A 19,989-nucleotide genomic window follows, 5' to 3' on the forward strand; every position below is an offset into this window, starting at 1 on the left:
ATTCGGTCGTCCGTCTGTCCGTCATCGTCGTCGTCGTCGTCGTTCGACACATGAACACATATTATATTATTTTGCAGCTATTTTTAATAATAAATATTAAATCCTAGTGTTTCAAGTGCAATAAACGTGTTTGGGTATGTATATATTTTATTACCGCGTGTCCGCGTATTGTATAGTGTATGAAATCGCATACAATGAATTTCGCATTGTTTATGTTATTCCGCGATAATATTTCGCCATAATAACTGCAGTTTTATGTAGTGCGTACTGGGCGTAGGTATACAACTGTACATGTATATATATATTAGGAGGTATATATTATTATTTACCATCTACCACGGTTGATGTTGTTTACTAAATACATAAGACATGGTGTTATTGTTATAACATTTATCGCATAATTGACTGTAGTGCGTATATTGCAGTATAACTAATATATATGTATATATAATAATATTATGAATTTTCTTCAAAAACACCACGCACGCACATTATCAGCCCGCCATCGGTGATCGCACATCATATCCTGTTTTTGGCTGTTAGTTTTTTGCAGTAACTATCGTTCAAAACACGTTAATTATTAACTTAATATCTAATATCAATTATAATATAGCACATTATTTTTCGTCTAGACAACCGTTTAAAATGATTAAAGTGTTGTGCTATTTATTTTCTTTCTCTAATCCGTTTCGCGCAAATATTCGTTCAGCCACAGAACCAATTCTGTGTTATTACTTGTTAGATTTAAATTAGATTTTGTCGGTGTATTACAAAACTTAAAGTTAAAAACTTAATTTGTATTTATATACGTTGAACTTTTAATAATGTTTAAAAATGTTGTGGTATATTATGACGGACGTTAGTGTTAAAGTTTAATGTTTTACATAATTTGAATAGCAACCGTAAGAAAGCCAAGGTAATGATCAAAATAACTTATTGGAGCTATAACAACACAAGATTGGTTCTGCTGAACGAAAACGTGCTACATAGCACGTGGGTCCGTAGATAAAGAAAACAAATAGTGCGTTGACATCCTAATAATATAAATCTAATCAATAATCAATATCATAATCATTATGTAGTTATATTATAATACGAGTAATAGTATGGACCACCGTAGATATAGATAATCTGTTATTAAAATTGTATGAACCTGTTTTAAATGTTTCCTTTTTATTTTATCGTTAGAGCTGCAGTAACACAATTTCCTATGTTTGCAAAACGATCAACTTCATTACTCGCACTTTTTAGTTGGAATAATCTAGCGTATTATACCGTCGACTATCTATAACAAACGTTGATCGTAAGATTTCTGCGTTTGATAAACAAACCAGTAAACTACTGTCGGCCATTAATCACTAATTTGATATATAAAAAGTATGTCAGCACACAATTATTACACATTAATTATACAATTAATATGATAATTATATGTAACTGCAATTTAATACTAATTTTGATTAGATGACTTACGTCGAAGACGTCAGAACGGTTTTTATCTATAAAAAAATATTAAGTGGTATAATAAGCGATGGTGGAATTAAAAAATCCTGGCATTTCATTATTATACTACACTCAGACGCAGTTATATATTATGTTTTGTGTTAAATTATTTATTTTAAAATCAAATTTCATTAAAAAATACACAATTTCGCAGTTAATAATTATGTTTACAATTCTCAAATATTGTGTGGCTTTTAAGACTTAAAAATTTAAACCCATTCTTTCTCTTATATTTGGTGTATACAAGTAAATAAAATATAGATTCATTGAGTGAAATAAATAAAATAATTTATCATCAACAAATTATTAACTTTATATGCGTATAAAAGTACAATTTTAATTCGTTTTCTATAAAATATTTACTGAGGCTGCACATACCCTCAATAAGTTAATTCAACTAGAAAAAAGCCACCGCAATAGTTCAAAGCATCTGAAGTATGTATTTGTATGTAGGTATTTTATAATAAAACTAAATTCTAGGAAAACATTTATTATCGTTGACCGTCATTGATGTATCTTGCAAAAATTACAAGACAAGAAGGGAAACATGTTTTTTTCTCAATACACAACTTTTGGTTGTTTAATAATTATATTATATATAAATTGTAAATACCTATAATTAATGATAGCGATGACGACATGAAAAAACCAATCTTTTATGTGGAAAAGATTATGATGCTTTTTTTTTTTTAAATACAATAAACAACTTTTATTGGTATTTTACTTACTCTAATTTTACGATCTTAACAGTCTACAATAACATGTAAGATTACATAAATAATGCTTATTTTTTCAATTTTTTTTTTTTAATTTAGCGTTTTTGTTAACATGTTCAATACAATAATTTTTAAGAAGAAATATTACAGTTGAAAAAAAAATATCCAATAGGTAGGTATTCACTATTCAGCAATAAATTACTATTTTTTATTTGAAAGCGATTGCGTTCAAACAAAATTGTTCAAATGAATGATACCGTTTTTAATTCGCAATTTATTGTTAATTTCGCAAATTTATACGTTCAATTTAGAATTATCCAATATTATAATAAAATAAAATGTTTGTCTTTGACACCCTTTCTAAACAGTAACTACCCAAAAACATGGTTTTAAAAAAAATAATATTAAATATCAATAAACAAACATGCCGAACACTTTATTAAAAAATCAAATGCTTCGCTCGAAATCTAAAATGTAATATCAATATTTCATCATCAGTTTTAACGTTTCTTGACTGTTCTACATTCGGTCTACACTTTACAGGATATAATCGAATAACTTTATTATTTTGTTGTTGTTATAAAAAGATAGTTGTGCGCCTACAGATATTGTGCTCTACTTTTGAATATTTATGATTTATTCAAATACGCCATGTCTATTAAGCACAATCGATTCTCCAGTAGGTATATCTATATGATCTTTTTTTTACAATTTCTTTTGTATCTCAATACATACTCAATACATGATCATGATATTAAAAGTATAATGACTTGTATGCACTAACCGACCATGAGACAATCACTTTAATCAAGATCGTGCCATGAAACCAATGTCTTATCATAAATTAATTTTTATTGGATATACAGTATACCTATGTAAATCGTCTTCTTATGTTAAAGGCATAATAACGGATATAAAGACAATATAATAACATATTAAGGCAGATAACGGATTATTATAATATGAGGTTAAATTAACTAAATATGATTTAAAATCATAGTTATAGATTTTTTTTTTTAAATTTTTATCTTTAGATTTATTATTTATCACTTCATGAGTTAGTCTATATTTACGAGGTACTTGAATGTCTACAAATTTACAAGTTCTCATATTCAAACTATTATTTTTAAGTCAAGTAAAATTAAATGTCGAAAAAATATTTATTCATATCAAATGAGAATATAAAAATAAACTTATAAATTATAATATTTAAAGTATAATTAAATATTTAGTTCTATAGCGTATTGTAATATATTATACATTTTCTAAATCAATAAATGTTTATACTTTTTTTTTTGTTTATATCTAAGAAGTAAGTATAAACACTATAAACAAATGAATATTATTTTCATAATCGCTGCAATCACAAAATATATTTAAAAACTTTAACTATAAATAATTTACCTATGTGCAGTCATTATTTTCATTCGGTTATGGTGACCTTATTTTCATAGCTATACTGTACGTATACTTGTTTTTATGCAACGTCCTAATATGATTAATACGATACAACTGTGAATAAATAATGAATTATAATTTTTTGAACACTGTAAAACATTTTTATTGAATTTCTCTAAGTTAAATCTTTAAACATAATATGGTTTATTATAATTTTTAGGGATAATCTGGTATTTCAATCTTTGTTGAACCTTATACTGAATCACACACATGCATATGTACGATGTTTTCTTACGATTTTAATAAATTTATTGAATCGATAATGTAAAAAAAATAACTTATAATTTTTATTTATAAATTTAAAAATTTAAACTAAATATAAATATATTTCTATTAATATATTAAATTACAATTTTTTTTTAAATTAATATAAAAATAATTTTCCAATACAAAATATTGAGTAGTATTTTTTATTGATTCTAATTAGTATTTATATAAATAGACTATATTTTATCTGTGAATTGTAATGGTAAACCATTTTAATTTTTAATTGTATGAGTCTAGAACACAGACTATTATATAGCATAAATAAGTAGGTGTATGGATTATAAATTATAATCGTTTGATTTTTTTTATCTAGTTTTCATAGTATTTTAAATCATATAATACAATTATATACTATTATTCATAATAATTATTTTGATTACGAAATTACAATTTTAAACACCCGCCATATATACGTGATATATTAAGACTGAAAAACAATTCAATTACTTTTTTACGTCTATAAGACAAGATTTAAAAATATATATATATATATAATATACAATCTATACCCTAGGACACAATTTCTAAGAAAATTTGATAAGCAATAATACTCAATTATAAAAAAATGACTAGTTTTTTCGAGTAAACCGTTTATTGTCGTAACATTAACTTATGATATTAACTCTTTTGAATTTATTCAGTTTAATGCTCTAACTCAATTTTAATTTTATTTACACGTAATAATAGATTAATATGTTAAAAAATTAGAAAATTATTCTATGGCCTGAGATCAGGAATTTCAAACAGGTCGATAGAGTAATATTATTTTAAAATAGTTTTTTTTAAGTACAACAGTATGATGCTTTTCGGATCCGATTCAATTTACTTAGTTATTGCCGAAAGTTAAAATTGTCTTGTCTAATGTTTTTTTTTTTTCATGTACAGGTACTCAAGTGGGTAAAAAAACGAAATTATATCAGTGAAAACTATCGGTCACGTGATACCGGTGAATGTTACACAAAGTACTAGCGAGCTGCGTATTGGAAGGCCGGCCACAGGTAGTGACCTCGGCATTGAAGTCTCTTCGCCGAGACAACGTCGTTCAACAGTTATCGTGTGTTCGACTTCCTGACTGATGGAAAATAGCCGCGTTGTTTAAGTAATACGAGTAAAATTGAATTGTTTTATTATTTATTTATTTATTTATTTATTTTTTTTGACCGGGCAACTATTTTGCAACTTAAGATTTCCCACGGAAATTGAATGCTAATTTATTTTACCCTTTAATTATAATTTTTAGATGATTATTATTTATCACTAAATTAACTATCTATCAAGTATAGAAGTATAGTGTTTACTCACGCCCGAAAACCGCACAGTTGTTGTTCTCACTACCGCACCCACCGGTTCATAATTGCTTTTGTTCTTCTCTGTGATATTATACACTTTGTGAGTAATTATAATTTGGTTTTTAAAATTTTATTTTTGAAAAATATCCTTTTATATTTGTTGTGAATAAGAAAAATGGAAAAGCCGTGTCGGTATGACTTATCCGCGATTAAAAGATCACTGGAGTTGGCTGAAACTCTTGCCAGTGTTAGCTTAATGACATCGCCAGCTGCAAGACGACGTTTACAAGCAAGAAGTGTCGAACTAGGACTAAGACCAGGCCAACCGTATGAACCGCCCAGAGAATTACTTTTGTACTTGGTTAGGTAAGTTTTGAAAAAATTGTCATGTTTATTTGCCATATAGTTAACTTTCATATAAATATAATATTAATATTGAAATCTATATGGTATTAATATACCATTTTAATTGCATGTGTTATTCAATGCTCAATTATTCTGTTTAGAGAATATATAATATTTAATTTATGATTCATTGAACATAAATAATATACCTACATTTTATGATGAAATTATTTATACTATATAGTTATATAGGTAATATAAGTACTACGTAATAATAAACTATTTAAAATATTTGTTGAGTACCTATCTATGTTTCAATATAAATATCTAATGAACAATAACATTATTCTAGGTTTAGCCACTGCAGTAAACAGCATGTATTTTTTTTTTGCACAATAGAAAAATATTAATTTTTCAAAATAATATAACTATTGCATAATGCATACTATAAATTATCATAACTACTACGAAAATCATTAAATATGTACTTGTGTCTCATCCCATACAGAATTACTGTTTAATAGTGATAACAATATTGTTAAGACAACTCAATTATCTCACCACTTCACATTAGTAAATCCTAGTAACCAAACATTCCTTAAAAAGAAAAAATTTGTTATTATTTTAAAATAATTATTCTCGTCAAATTAAAGTTAAATTTTTAGCACTTTATACTATAATGTTTTAAAAATTCTAAATATTTCATAATTAAATACTTAACGAATTATAAACCACAATATTATAAGTTTGAAATTCACAAACGTCTACCTATTATCATCGTGCTAAATAAATTTGTATTTATTCTTAAAATATAATATGAGTAAATTATACTTTATAGCCATATTATAGATATTTATTATTATTCTTTATTATGTGAAATAAACAGTATTTTGGTAATTTATGAATTAAAAGTATATAAGCAGTATTATCATAATATTTTTAATATACCTATGTATGTCCTTTACTGATAAATAATTAATGATTATCTATTAAAATTATGTCTATGTATAGGTACACATTTCTCAAATGGTAAATTTTTTCAAATATACGATATTCACAATATTTATTTCAAGGTCAATAAAAATAAATATTGTTATACTTTAATAAAAATTAAATTTTTTATACCTATTATATTATGATTGAACTATAATTTTTAAATTAATACATTAGAAAATTGGCACATTTCGATAAAGTGATAAGAAATAAGAACATTAATTTAAAATAAATAAATATTTTACTTAAATTGAAATCATAAAATATACTATAAAAATGTTGTATTCAGTTAGAAGTATTATTATTTATTAGAAGTATAATTACTTCACAGAGTAATTTATTAAATAAAAGAATATTTGTTTCAAATATTGTATTACTAAAAAGTATCTATTTATTTTTTAAATACTGCAGGTATTAAATGATGCAAATCGGTAAATAATGCTAATATATTATAATACAAATGACAATATGAATAATTTATGTTTGGATAGTTTCACCCCATTTCTACTATATTATAATATGTTTATAGAAAATAAAATAATTAATTTTGTTGAAACCTTACACAATTACTCTGACTCTCGTGGAAATTGACTTGTTAGTTAACACATAGACAATAGAAATAGTTGTACATCTGTTGCAAAGAGTCAAAATCAGTTATTTTTTAACCATCGTTGATAAAATATTGTATCCAGTTTATTTAAGTACCTATCTATTAACTATTGGTGATAAACAAGTGCATATTATTTTATTGATGGATATAAATATATAATTCTGTTCAAGTGTTAAACTATATTCTTTAAATCATTTGGCAAGTACTATTTATAAACTAAAAATTGAGTAAGTTTGTTATTATTAAACATTAATACATTATAATTTGTTTTATTTAGTAGGTATAGTGTATCCCTACAATAGAAAAAACTAAATAATTTTGCTATAATCATGTTAAACTATAATACATTTTTCATTTCGTGTTATTAAATATATCACATACTATTTAAATATATTTTACTATGTATCAATGCGTTTGCTACTATGTGTAAATTATTTATTTATTCGTACATTTAATACATTTTAAAATTAACTCTGTGTGAAAAGTTTAGAGTTAATTTATATTGAAACTTACAATCTCTTAGATGATTTGTTTAAAAAAAATCGTATTTAATTTAATTTTATTAATTTATAAAACGAAAAAATGAAAGGAATTCTTAATTAGTTACAATTATTGTTAATTGTTATAGACAGCTTATAGTTACTTCCCTATTGGTAAATTGTTGTATGTTTACATAAATAGGTAAGTGTAAGCACTTAAAACATACATAGTTATTATTTAACATTTTCATTCGAAACAAAAACGATAGACCTTGATATAACCAAATATAAGACAAAACAATTAAAAAAGTTAAAGACATAATACTAAAATAGTAAAACGTTTTGCCTTGATACTGAGTAGTCAGAATTAGTTTATCGTGTTAAATTTGGCGTTAAACGCCAAAAATAAAACTAGTCAATATCTGTAAATTTCACGAAAATCAAGGTTTATCTTTATTATCTTATGCATAATCTTCAAAGAGAAGTTAACATTGAAATAGTGAAAGAAAATCCATACAATTATTTTAAATTATAAGTACAAAATATGTATACCAGTTTTAATTATAGTATAATATATATGTTTTTTTTGGTCTCTATACTCTCTAGTAAATAAAATTCTTATATTATAGCTAACGTAAATACATAGTTTAATATTAATAATTATTATCAATAGCGTGTTAAATATTTGGTCTTCTCTAAATTGTATACTAAGAGGTAATAGGGTACACCCTATTATTATATAACTTTGTGTGTTAATAGTTGATTAATTATTCAAATATATACATAAACTGCATACGTTTTGAACACAACGTGAGATTTCGAAATAAAAATGAATTATTGATTCGAAAATTTGTATCCATACTATGAAGTTAGGAATTATATTATTTAATATTTATTTTAAATGTTACATCATGTATTATAAATTATTAATGTTTGCACATATTCTGTATCATTCCAGTATATACCTACATAATACGATAATATGTTAATTATTATATAATAAAAATGACTTTATACTCGTAATCGATAAACTTTTCGAATATTTTAGACTGCACTTTTAAACAAAATAATGCTATCTATATTCTATGTATTAAAAAAGTGATAATGTATCCCTTATGCAGTAATAAACGGAATAAATAAGTTTTTCAATGCACTTATTAATTAATTTTTGTTTTTAATGATTATGAAAGGATTTATTTAATTCATTGAACATATAAGCCGAAATAAAAATTAAAATGAGTCTCAAATTCTGTAGGTAGGTCTAAATATAGTGTTTATAAATTATTAAAATAACAATAGTGATGTGTTGAAATTTAAATATCAGCTAAACGGAATTTTCCAAGTATGCTTCTGATTTTTCTGAACTTTCATGTAGGTGCATTTATTGCTTACTATATTATATTCAGATACTTAGCTTGAGCGTCTCCCGAATATTTTTCCTGTTTACACATCGCCACTGATAATGCTTCTTGGCCAATAACATTTTTGACAATAATGAAACAATAAACTGAAAATTGTGTCCAAAAATAAAACATCCCAACAAACCTTTACAGCTATAAAAAAAATAATTATGAAGAGGCTTTAATCTATGTTTGGGGAGCGAAGCCCCATAGCCTCACTTTCCATATATATAGTTATTCCAATACATTTAATAACGGCGATAACGGATTTAGTAGATTTATTATAGGTACAATATAATACTATAAATAATAATAATAAATTTACAGTTCAATACTTGTGCACGTGTACGACTTATGGAGTTAATATATTAATATTATCGTATTATTATAATTACGTGTGGTGGCGTTAAGCACCAGCTAGGTGGGCAGAAATCCGATAACAACTCGGTCACCGCAGGACTCGCGCACAATGAGAATATGAACCGCAACTCACCAACGGAGGCGGGGGCGCGTAATCCGCTACACGCGCGACCAGTAACATAATATTATTATAATGAGTAATAACCCCATTGTACAGTCGTCGTTTGTCTCTGGACGGAGAGGAGATTGACAACTTTGATACAACGACGAGGAGGCTGCGTACACTTTTCTCGCGCGTGTACATGCCGCATATATTAAATTTTTTAACACATCTTATTATTATTATTAAAATACAGGGTGATTCACCGAGCATGCTCACTCCCGGTTTTTTGTACTACTTAAGGAGTGTGTCGTAGTAATACAAACTTCTGTTTTTCTAATGAAATCTCTCCTTTTATTTTCTGTAAACTATTTAGTCGATTATTTTTTTTTTTTTGAAATGTTGATATACTTAATTCAAAATTTGAACGAACAATTTCTCAGTTTTTAAAATTTTTATAGCAAGGATAATAGCCCTTAAAAATAGTTTTGTAAACATATATAATACATATGTAATAGTGAATCTATTATTTATTATACTCTTGGACCATTTTTATAAATTTTAGATGTTAAATAATAATTACTGAAATTTTTAAATCGTCGCTATCTTCCAACCCCATTATATCATAACCACCTTTTATTTCAAATACGCAAAGTTAAATAATTCAAAAACTATTCGTTTGAAATTCGATTTTGATACATTAAAATTTTTAGAAAAATTATCTACTAAATAATTTAGTGTAAAAACCGAGGGTTGTCATTTGAAAAATAAAAGTTCGTATCTCCGCACAAAACTTCTTTTGTGCAAAAAAAACTTGATATTTTGAAAACGTTCTTGGGGTATATTTAAAAATCGGATTTTGAATAACTGCGTATTATTGAAGAAAAAAAATAGGCAAACATGCTCAGTGGATCACCCTGTTTATGATGAGAATATCTCAATATACATGTATATACATTTACAGCGCAATGTAAACCTTTACAGTATTATACATGTTATAAGTATATATTATATGTATGTATACAGTTTACGGATAAATATCGGTACAGACCGCGTGACGTAAATAGGTTCAAACCAACGTTGCGGTGTGCGTGAACGATAATATAATTTTGTAAGCGCGTACAATATAATAGGTACACGCGCTATGACTTATGTGCGGGTGTACGGGAAGAGAAGAGAAAACGTGAACAAAAAAACATCACGTGACTAGAATGGACGAGAAAAAAATGAATAGTAAAAAGTCGCTTTAAGCCACTTATTTGCATAACTGTGGCGAATCCATGGCGCTTGTATAAATAAGAAGACGACGCGGACGGAGAATGCGAGTCTTCCACGGCGTTTTCAGCTTTCGTATAAGTATTAACTACGTCATACCGAATGGTTCGGGCGCGCGTCCGAGTCAGCATTTAAAAAAAACAAAATACTCGTTTTTTGTTTATCGTTAACACTCTGAATCTACTATTACATACGTATACACACCATTAACTTACGCGTTTTCCGATTTATAAATTTTATACGCGCCATGTCCGAAAACGCTGCAACCATAGACATAGACCACAGTCCGGACATGGAATCACCAAAATATTCCGACATCTTTAAGATGAGTACACGTCACCAGAAGAGACTATCGATAATTAGGTAAAGAACTATGCGATAATTATAGGTAGTAGGTAATATGGCTTATGAATTTATTGAATTTAAGAAAATATTAAATATTTTGAGCACTCGAAGGTAATCAGGGCATATCCGTGATCTTAATAATAAGTATATAATAATTGGTTCGTCTGGATTAAAGATACATTAGGCCATGGAACAGCAGTAGAGTATCAGATACTCTTCTTATTTAAAAACATTTGTAATAAATGATTTACTAGGTACATTTAACGGTTTTATATAATTTCAAAATCTTGTAATACTATTTAAAATAGAATTATTAAAAAGACAAAAGGTTAGAAATATGTTAATATGTTACATTAATTATACGTAGCATTATAATATTATAATATTACACACAATTGTTATATATTATTTAAACATTTTAAATATATATTTACTACAACTAAAAACCAGTATCAACTTTTATTTTAAGGGTTGGACGCTTTTATAAATTATTATTATGTTAAAATGCCAATAATATCAATAAATAATAATTAAATATTTAATTAATATTATATTAACACAATAACACATGAGCCATGGCAATAACATTTTTCTAATATCTACTATAAATACAAAAATACATTCTACTACACTGTTGTTTTGAATTTCTTTTTTTGCTTTAATATTTACATACATTATCATAATATCATGTTGTTATTAAATATATATTTACTAAAAATATATCATTTATTACCTTTTTTTCGTGATATGAACATTTTTTATTTTATTTTTTGAAATCGTTTTCAAATGTGTGCATTGAAAAAATAATTTTGTAGAAAAAATTAGCTTTAATGGTCTTTTAGACCATGTCCTCCTTTATTTAGGCATAATTTATCAATTGTTGTCACAGTTCGTCGAAAAAACATCATATCTTAACAAATATTCATTGTTATCAGTTACAAAGTTGAGGGAAAGTCGAAAGTAGTATTATTTGTTATATTACCTAATTAAAATAATGTCACAAATTGGTCATTACTCATTAAACGGTTAATAATTTCATACTATCCATACCAAATTTCATACTATACGGCGTAAGTTTACGGCGTAAAAATTACATATAAAATGACCATACCTAAAATATACACTAAAACTTCTAAAATTTGTGAAATTATGTAAAGCAAACTTAATGGAATAATTTCACTATTATGTATATAGGTAGGCAATAGGTACAGCTATTGAAAGCAACGCGTGTTATGAAAAATAAACTTTCATACTGAAATATATTTAAATAATATAGTCTATATATATGATATTAGGAATTTTTCCTCATTCATATAGGGTCATGGCTCCCAGGCCAAAAGACTTGAGGTTTTTGTACATTAATACCTAAATTGCACATTATTAACTACTTTTATTTACTCTGATACTATGTTAGGTGTTAATGTCAACTTATTAAATGTTGTGTGTATAAGAAAAGTATCTAATACTCGTAGCTTTAAATGCTTTAATCCTTAATATGATATAAATGCAAATATTTATAAAAAAAAAATAGATTTATACTTTGAAAACAAGACACTTGGTACCTACTTCTTAATTTTCTCCTTAGAATTTAATATTATTATCAGTGTAAACGAGAAATATATTATACGATATGATACAAAATTTTGCGTCAACAAAAGCCAAAAATTTTCTCTTACAATTTTCAACTGAATAGGTAGTTATTACGCGAGTCGTTCATGTAATGTTTTATATAAAAATAAAAACACAATATTATTGTCACTTTTTTATTTTTATCATATCATAATATATCAGTATTATTTTATCGCATATCGGAGCCTCTCTAGAAAACTCGGCCTTGGCAGTGGTCAAAAATCTTAATCGGTAATCCCGGCTTGGCAACAGCCAGCGCAGGTGCAGCTGTACTGCGGCACACGTCCTGTCCGGCCGTACGGTTGTTGTGTGCGGCCGTGTGACGCGTGGGATAGGTCGCGGTAACGGGCGCGACAATAATGTATTTGTTAACGATTACCGCGGTACCGTTCGCCGCGCACGCCCCGCGGAGTTAATAACCCGACGTATAATATACATATTATTATTATTATTTTGTATACACAATACGTATATATATATATTTATAGTACGTTGTAGGCTGTCCCGCAGTTGGCGCGCCATCCGACGACGACGTTATCACCGCGGCGCTCGCGCGCGTGTGATAAAGCCGTCCTGTTGTTTCCCCTATTTTGTTTCACTGACATTTGATGCGGACGGTTTTGCATGTTGTTGTTGGCTGTTGCCGTATGTTTGTTTCGGTTGTTTTTGCACATTTTTGCTCGTTCGCAATCGTCGTTACCACATAACACGTTATTGCATTATATTATTTCGTTTTTATATTCTTGACACACTCGACGCTGTGCGCGCGCGCACATTCCCCCCCTAGGGGGAAACTGTTGTTCTACCGAATAGCGGATTATTTGGCCATTTCCGTTCGACAATAATGTACTACTTGCGGTGCGCAGAGAATTTCACACAAGAAACATTGTACGTATTCGGTATTTACGGTCCCCCGACCTTGGGTTCGAAACGTAAACGTTACATTTTTCATTTTTCTGCCATGTTGCTGGCTTAGTAATCGTAGGTAGGTAAAAACGATAATTTGTATAATTTTCACGCTTGTGAATCCGTACATGATGATTAGACCAATTGTGCGCACCACAGCCTTAGCGGCACCACGAAAACTGGGGCCAAAGAAATTCTATTCCTCTAATGTTAACGGTGATGGGCCTAAAGCGTCTGTCAAGACGAGAGCAGCGACTATGTTAAAATATATTTGGTAAGAGTCCGCTATGCAGATGCTTATGCCCCCAGACAAGTAACGATTGACATCAATTAATATTAGCTGAGTATGTGTACACTGTAATAATAACTGTGGCGTAATTACAAGTATCCTTTCATAATATATTTGCTAACTTTTTATTTTTGTCTTGCTCAGAAAATTAGATATTTTATTTTTGTAAATACTTCCTGTTTATAATTTGGATGTGTTTAGTCACAAAATGTATTAATTATTCCTAGTGCATAGGTTATACCTTTTCATTAAAAATGTCATGATCCCCGTTGTTTATTAATATTGTAGTAGGTATAGGTATATTGATTCCATAGAAACAATTGTATAAACCTGTTAACCATTTTTTTTTTTTTTTTTTTTTTATTAAAATTTATAAGTAAATAGACAATTACTAAATTTACATACCTGTTCATTAATGAATTATTATAGGATGGGAAGTTTTACATCTACTGTGAAAATTGACAATGAAGATTCCCAAGACAAGGATTTAACATTTGAAAATCTTGAGACCTATCAACAATTACTTGAATATTGCCGTACTCACAATAATCAATGGCCTAACTCACAACTCATAAAAAGAACATTTACATCAATCCCATATGGTTAGTTTTATTTTATATAATATATATTATACTTCCCATTTTTATCATTCCTATATCATATTATATACTGATCATTCAAATTGTGAGTTAGTGTTTACAAATGTAAAATTTTATGTTAAATTATTATTTTTATTACCTATTAATAGTTATTAGCTAATTTTAGTTTATATTTTTTAATAACACTGTTAATGAGTAAAAAAAATAGTTAAACTAAAATAATTTACATTGTTATTTTTTTTTATGTATTTCTAAAGCAACTATTTCATTAGAGAAATTCAAAAATTTAATCAAAATAAATTACAATTTATATAAATATAGAATAATTTTTAATTAAAAATTACATTCTAATGCCTAATTAGTGGCATACAACTTTAACAGACACATTGTCTAATTCTATCATTCCTAAGATTATTTTATACACTTAAAATAAACTTATATTTCTTCTCAAATATATGATTGATTAATTATTTAATTAAACCTTTAATATCATAATTAATTAATTAAATTTAAATTTATAAAACCTTTTAGCAAATAATTACTTTTTAATTTAAAAATGTATTTATGTAGATCCAGATAGTGTTGACGGAAATCCTGTAAGAGTTCTTCAGTGGAACGTTTTGTCACAAGGTAACTAATATAATCAGTAGTTTGGTAATTTTTTGTTACCTATTGTATTATTATTATAATTATTATCAACAGTAATTTTTGTGCCTATTTTATTACAGCATTGGGACAAAATAATGATAGATTTGACAGTTGCCCTTTGGAAGCTTTAGAATGGAAACATAGAAGATGTCATATGCTTGAAGAAATTCTAAGACATAATCCTGATATTATATGTTTACAGGTTATATTAAAAAATATAGACATTTAATTAATAAAAATCTAATTATTTATTTGTTTTTGAGTAGGAAGTTGATCATTTTGATTTCCTCAGCAGAGCTCTAGCCACACAATCTTATAGCGGTCTATTTGTACCTAAACCAGATTCCCCATGTGTGTATATAAATGATAATAATGGACCTGATGGTTGTGCAATATTTTACAAAAATGATAAGTTTGATCTACTAGAAAAACACGATAAAGTACTGCAAGTATGGACAGTGCACAGCAATCAGGTAAAATATTAATTTTAAAAACAGTAACTATTTAAGTATTTTTAATACCATATATTTTTAAGGTGTCATTATTATTAGTACTTAAAGATAAAAGTACACAAAAAGAATTATGTGTTTCTACTACTCATCTAAAAGCTCGTAAAGGAGCCTTGCTTTCAACCTTGCGAAACGAACAAGGGAAAGATTTACTACAGTTCATATCTTCTCATACAGCTGGCCGTCCAACAATTGTTTGTGGTGATTTTAATGCAGAACCTACAGAACCAGTTTACAGTACCATGTGCAGTTGTTCTTATTTACCACTAGATAGTGCATATAAATTGTCTGGCTCAGAACCGCCGTACACTTCTTGGAAGATTCGTGGAGGCGAAGGCGAAGTTATGCATACCATTGACTACATGTTTTACACTAAACATAAATTAACTGTTAGTAACATACTAGACATGCCAAAAGAAATCGATATTGGTGAAAATAGAGTACCATCTATGACTTATCCATCAGATCATTTTTCTTTGATAAGTGATTTTTATTTTAACAGCAATACAAGTGTTTGTGAATAATTTTATTTTTATGATTTTATTTCAACTATAGTATTTAAAGTATAACCTCATTAACCTGGACCCCAATAGACCGATTAGCCATTTATTTATGGCTATTTTCATGTTTATTTTAGAATAAAACATGAAAATAAGTTCCACAAATTTCCCACTTGTAATGCGATTAAATGCCAATTACATACTGACATTCACATTATCTAATATTCGATTGCGGTAGTCGGTTGCCTATTATGGTTTGTTGTGTTTTGTGTATTACATATTAGTAAATTTATATTTTTTCATTATTATTTATATACATACATACTGTAATGTCGTTAAGTAAACCTATTCATGGTAAAAAACTAAAGATCTGCAATTTCTTCAAACCAATATAATGATTATATGTATGTAATAGTTTAGTAGTGTCTAATACTATGTATGTATCTTGTATGTTATAATACATATTTTTAAATGTATATTACACATTTTTTGGGTTATTTTATTTAATCTGGACAGCTTAGAGCCCCAATTAGTTTGGATTAATGAGGTTCTACTGTATCTGCACTTTTTCTTTTAAAAATTATAAGGTAGATAATTTTTATTTTCATAAGGAATTGAGTATTGACAATATTATTTATTATAAATTATTTTAAAGTTTGTTAATGTTGACCATGTATTGTTAGTCCAATAGTACTTACTTAAAATGTGTGTACTTTATGTATTCGATTTGGATACTTATTTCTTTTACCATTTTACCAACTATTTTTTATGAGCACAATGAAGGAACTAAATAACCATAAATTATAAGAGTGTGTTTACCAATCAAAACTACAAATATAGTAAACATATTTATTTAAAAGAAAAAAGAGATCAAAATATTTTATTTATAATTATTTATAAGATATTATGACTTATTTAAAATCTATATTTATTATTATTTATTTATTTATTTATTTATTTTATTTATGTATTTTAATAAATATCAGATTTGTTGTAAAAATTAATTTCATTTGAAAGCTATCTTTTTCCCTAGTTTCCTAATCTAACCTATGACATTAGCAGCTTTAATACAGTTTATACTTAAAAGTAAATTACCAATGAGTAAATTTATGATTTTGATTAAATGACAACTTGCTAACTAACTATGATTAATATTTTATTATAATATTATTAATTTTTCATCTTAACATAAGTAATACATACATCCAATTTCATCAATACTTAGGGCTTCTCTGTTCTGATTCTTGATTTATGCGATGATTAATCCATTCATCAGTATAAAATTTAGGATCTGATATACATAGGGCTGTTCTTTTATATAAGTAATAATGTAAACATGAAGCTGTAATCAAAATATTTAATAATTATTATTATTAATTTATAATATTTTTTACATTTTAATGCTTCCGCAATTGGCATATTAAATCAATTAATATTTCATACAATCCGGCAATAATGCTTATTTATTTATTCAATTAACTTTTAACCGTTCTCTATTGATTATTAAATCAAAAGAACAATTTTTTTTTTGTTTATCTTGTTCAATTTTAAGTTACCTATAGGACTATATGTATAATATATTCATAATTATGAATTAGATACCAACAATTTTATATTATTTAAGTACCCGTAGCCAAAACTACCACATTTTCATACTATCAAAAAATAAAAAAGTATTTATTTATTATAAAACTATAGATAGATATACTATTGGTCCAGGGGGGCTCAGGGGCTGCAGCTCCCCATGAGCTTAATAAGGTGGAGCTCAGCCCCTTAAAATTGAAATTTCTAATACTATTAAAATGTTATAACATACAAAACAAAAAATAATTATATTTTAGTAATTGTTTAACGATTAGTAATGTTAAGTTATTATTTAGAAAACTGTACCTACATGTGTTTATAAAATAGTGAGCCCCCCATGACATTTTTAAAACCTGGCATTTGAACCCGTCAATCGACCCCCTCTTCAACCACCAAAACCTCTGTACTGATCGTTAATGTACCTATTTATACTCTTATAGCGTTTTTAATAAATTAACTTGACTATAAAATAGTTGTGATCTAGAGCATTTTTTTTTTCGCAAAAACAAAAAGTTGACAATACAGTGTATTACGATGTATTCAGTAAACACCAATCTAAACCAAATATTATCATTATTATCTGATGACTGATAGGACGTTTTCAATTTTTCGAGAACTGCGTAAATTCTATTTATAAACTATCATCAAACAAATAGCATTTCTTATATGGTCAGGTAACACACTTACTGAACTTGTGTAAGACAAAAAATACGTAAAGTCCGTCTGGCCAGTAGAAGTACACCTGGCCCTTGAAACGGTTCGTCAGAGTCCACACCTGCACGAACAGGGTTAGAACGAAATAACCAACGCCGGTAATGATAGTCGACCGGAACTCGTTGAACAGCAACACAATGAAACCCGCCTGCAGGAATTATAAAGCCATATAGTAACGTGTTCGAATTGAGTCTCCTCGTTGAGGTAAGTACGAAAACGTACCTTTATTCCCACGAGTAGGTAGGTAATATAATATACATAATACATACACCTATATTATTTTATTATTCAAATGTTCACCTGAAATATATTGGTCTGGAAGAACGTGATGAGCAACACGGCGATGGCGACCAGCTGGCCGATGTCTTGGAGCCTATTTATTGCAATAAAATACACAAAATCACGGTTGATTAATATAATAAGGCTTTAAACCAGTTTCTCATATTCATCGTCATCCTCACACGAAGAGCAAAATCGAGATGCCCGTGTTGGCCAGGTACCGGTGGATGAACGTGTTGAACAACAGGTCGACGGCGAGCAGCGCCAGCTGGACGACCAGCACCAGGGTGTACCTAAACTCTGACAGTTGCATTACTTCGAGCGACCTCCCATGAGTGCGGGTGGACAGCTGAGGTAAGTATAATATGAGCTGCTGTAAATTCGAGCGCAGGCGAGCCCACTCGCCAATCGACCCCCTCCTCGACCACTACACGGTTTTTATTGTTTAGCCGGAAAACCCACAGCGGTCCCTATAGCAACGTCGGTTTGCCACGCTATTCGTTTCCGTCTAGTGAACATCATCGCACAACAACAGTAGGTAACAATAATAATATAATTATTATACAATATAATGTTTTACACACACGCTTGAGAGAACATCGTGGAACATGTTATATCCGAGACCTGCAGAGTCGTGTGTGTGTTTAATTAAAAAACAAAGCCTACAATCGACCGTGTAACGTGTACTTGGGTAGGCCGAGTGGTAAAGTGATGGTATATTATTATGATATTACTTTAGGTACGACGTACGACAAGCACAGACTTAGAAACGAGTATTCCTATGTCGTATGGCGCTGTATAGCGCACTTGTATGGCATCTAGCGTGGATAGGATTTAAGTGGTGGGAGGGTAGTTGTTATAACGGAACGTGATGGATGTCCCGGTGTAGACGATGTAATTTCAGGGCGGAAACGTTTTATTTTAAGAATTTTAATTTCTAAGCGGAACAATAAACGATGTATTGATTTTACTATCATGTGTGAGTGTTTTTTGTTGTGTTTGTCAAATAAACCTCTTGAGGCAGTAAAAATATTTCGATTTTTAACTTTTGGGGTGGTTTCTGGTAGAAAATTAAATCTGCTTTGGGTACTTTTTGTAAAAATTCACAGTACTTTTCTAAATATAGGGAAAAACAAAAAGGTAGACAGTGGGTAACGCTTTGCTGTATAGTGTATAAGTATAATATAGTACC

General features: G+C 28.0%; 2 protein-coding genes across 11 annotated transcripts; one reads left to right on the top strand and one right to left on the bottom strand.

The window, feature by feature from the left end:
- Positions 1-16,247, top strand: LOC113560517 (nocturnin). 10 transcript variants are annotated; one of them, XM_026966434.1, is made up of 9 exons: positions 1,783-1,938; positions 4,830-5,052; positions 5,185-5,333; positions 5,405-5,599; positions 14,394-14,566; positions 15,134-15,193; positions 15,292-15,413; positions 15,478-15,684; positions 15,747-16,247. In XM_026966434.1, the coding sequence occupies exons 4-9, from the start codon at positions 5,409-5,411 to the stop codon at positions 16,242-16,244; spliced, it is 1,251 nt and encodes a 416-aa protein (XP_026822235.1). In that variant the 5' UTR covers positions 1,783-1,938; positions 4,830-5,052; positions 5,185-5,333; positions 5,405-5,408; the 3' UTR covers positions 16,245-16,247. The 10 variants fall into 10 exon arrangements, with proteins under 10 accessions (XP_026822233.1, XP_026822235.1, XP_026822232.1 ...); XM_026966431.1 differs by having other exon boundaries at positions 4,830-5,043; XM_026966432.1 differs by lacking the exon at positions 1,783-1,938 and adding an exon at positions 1-134 and having other exon boundaries at positions 4,830-5,333.
- Positions 15,724-19,255, bottom strand: LOC113560518 (transmembrane protein 138). Its single transcript, XM_026966441.2, has 5 exons — positions 18,980-19,255; positions 18,819-18,891; positions 18,492-18,666; positions 17,424-17,562; positions 15,724-16,092 (listed from the first exon to the last, which is right to left on the bottom strand). Exons 1-4 carry the CDS (start codon positions 19,108-19,110, stop codon positions 17,435-17,437), a joined length of 507 nt encoding a protein of 168 aa, XP_026822242.1. The 5' UTR covers positions 19,111-19,255; the 3' UTR covers positions 15,724-16,092; positions 17,424-17,434.
- Between the last annotated feature and the right edge of the window lie 734 nt (positions 19,256-19,989).

Source organism: Rhopalosiphum maidis, chromosome 1 (genome assembly GCF_003676215.2).
Source record: "Rhopalosiphum maidis isolate BTI-1 chromosome 1, ASM367621v3, whole genome shotgun sequence".
NCBI lineage: Eukaryota > Metazoa > Arthropoda > Insecta > Hemiptera > Aphididae > Rhopalosiphum > Rhopalosiphum maidis.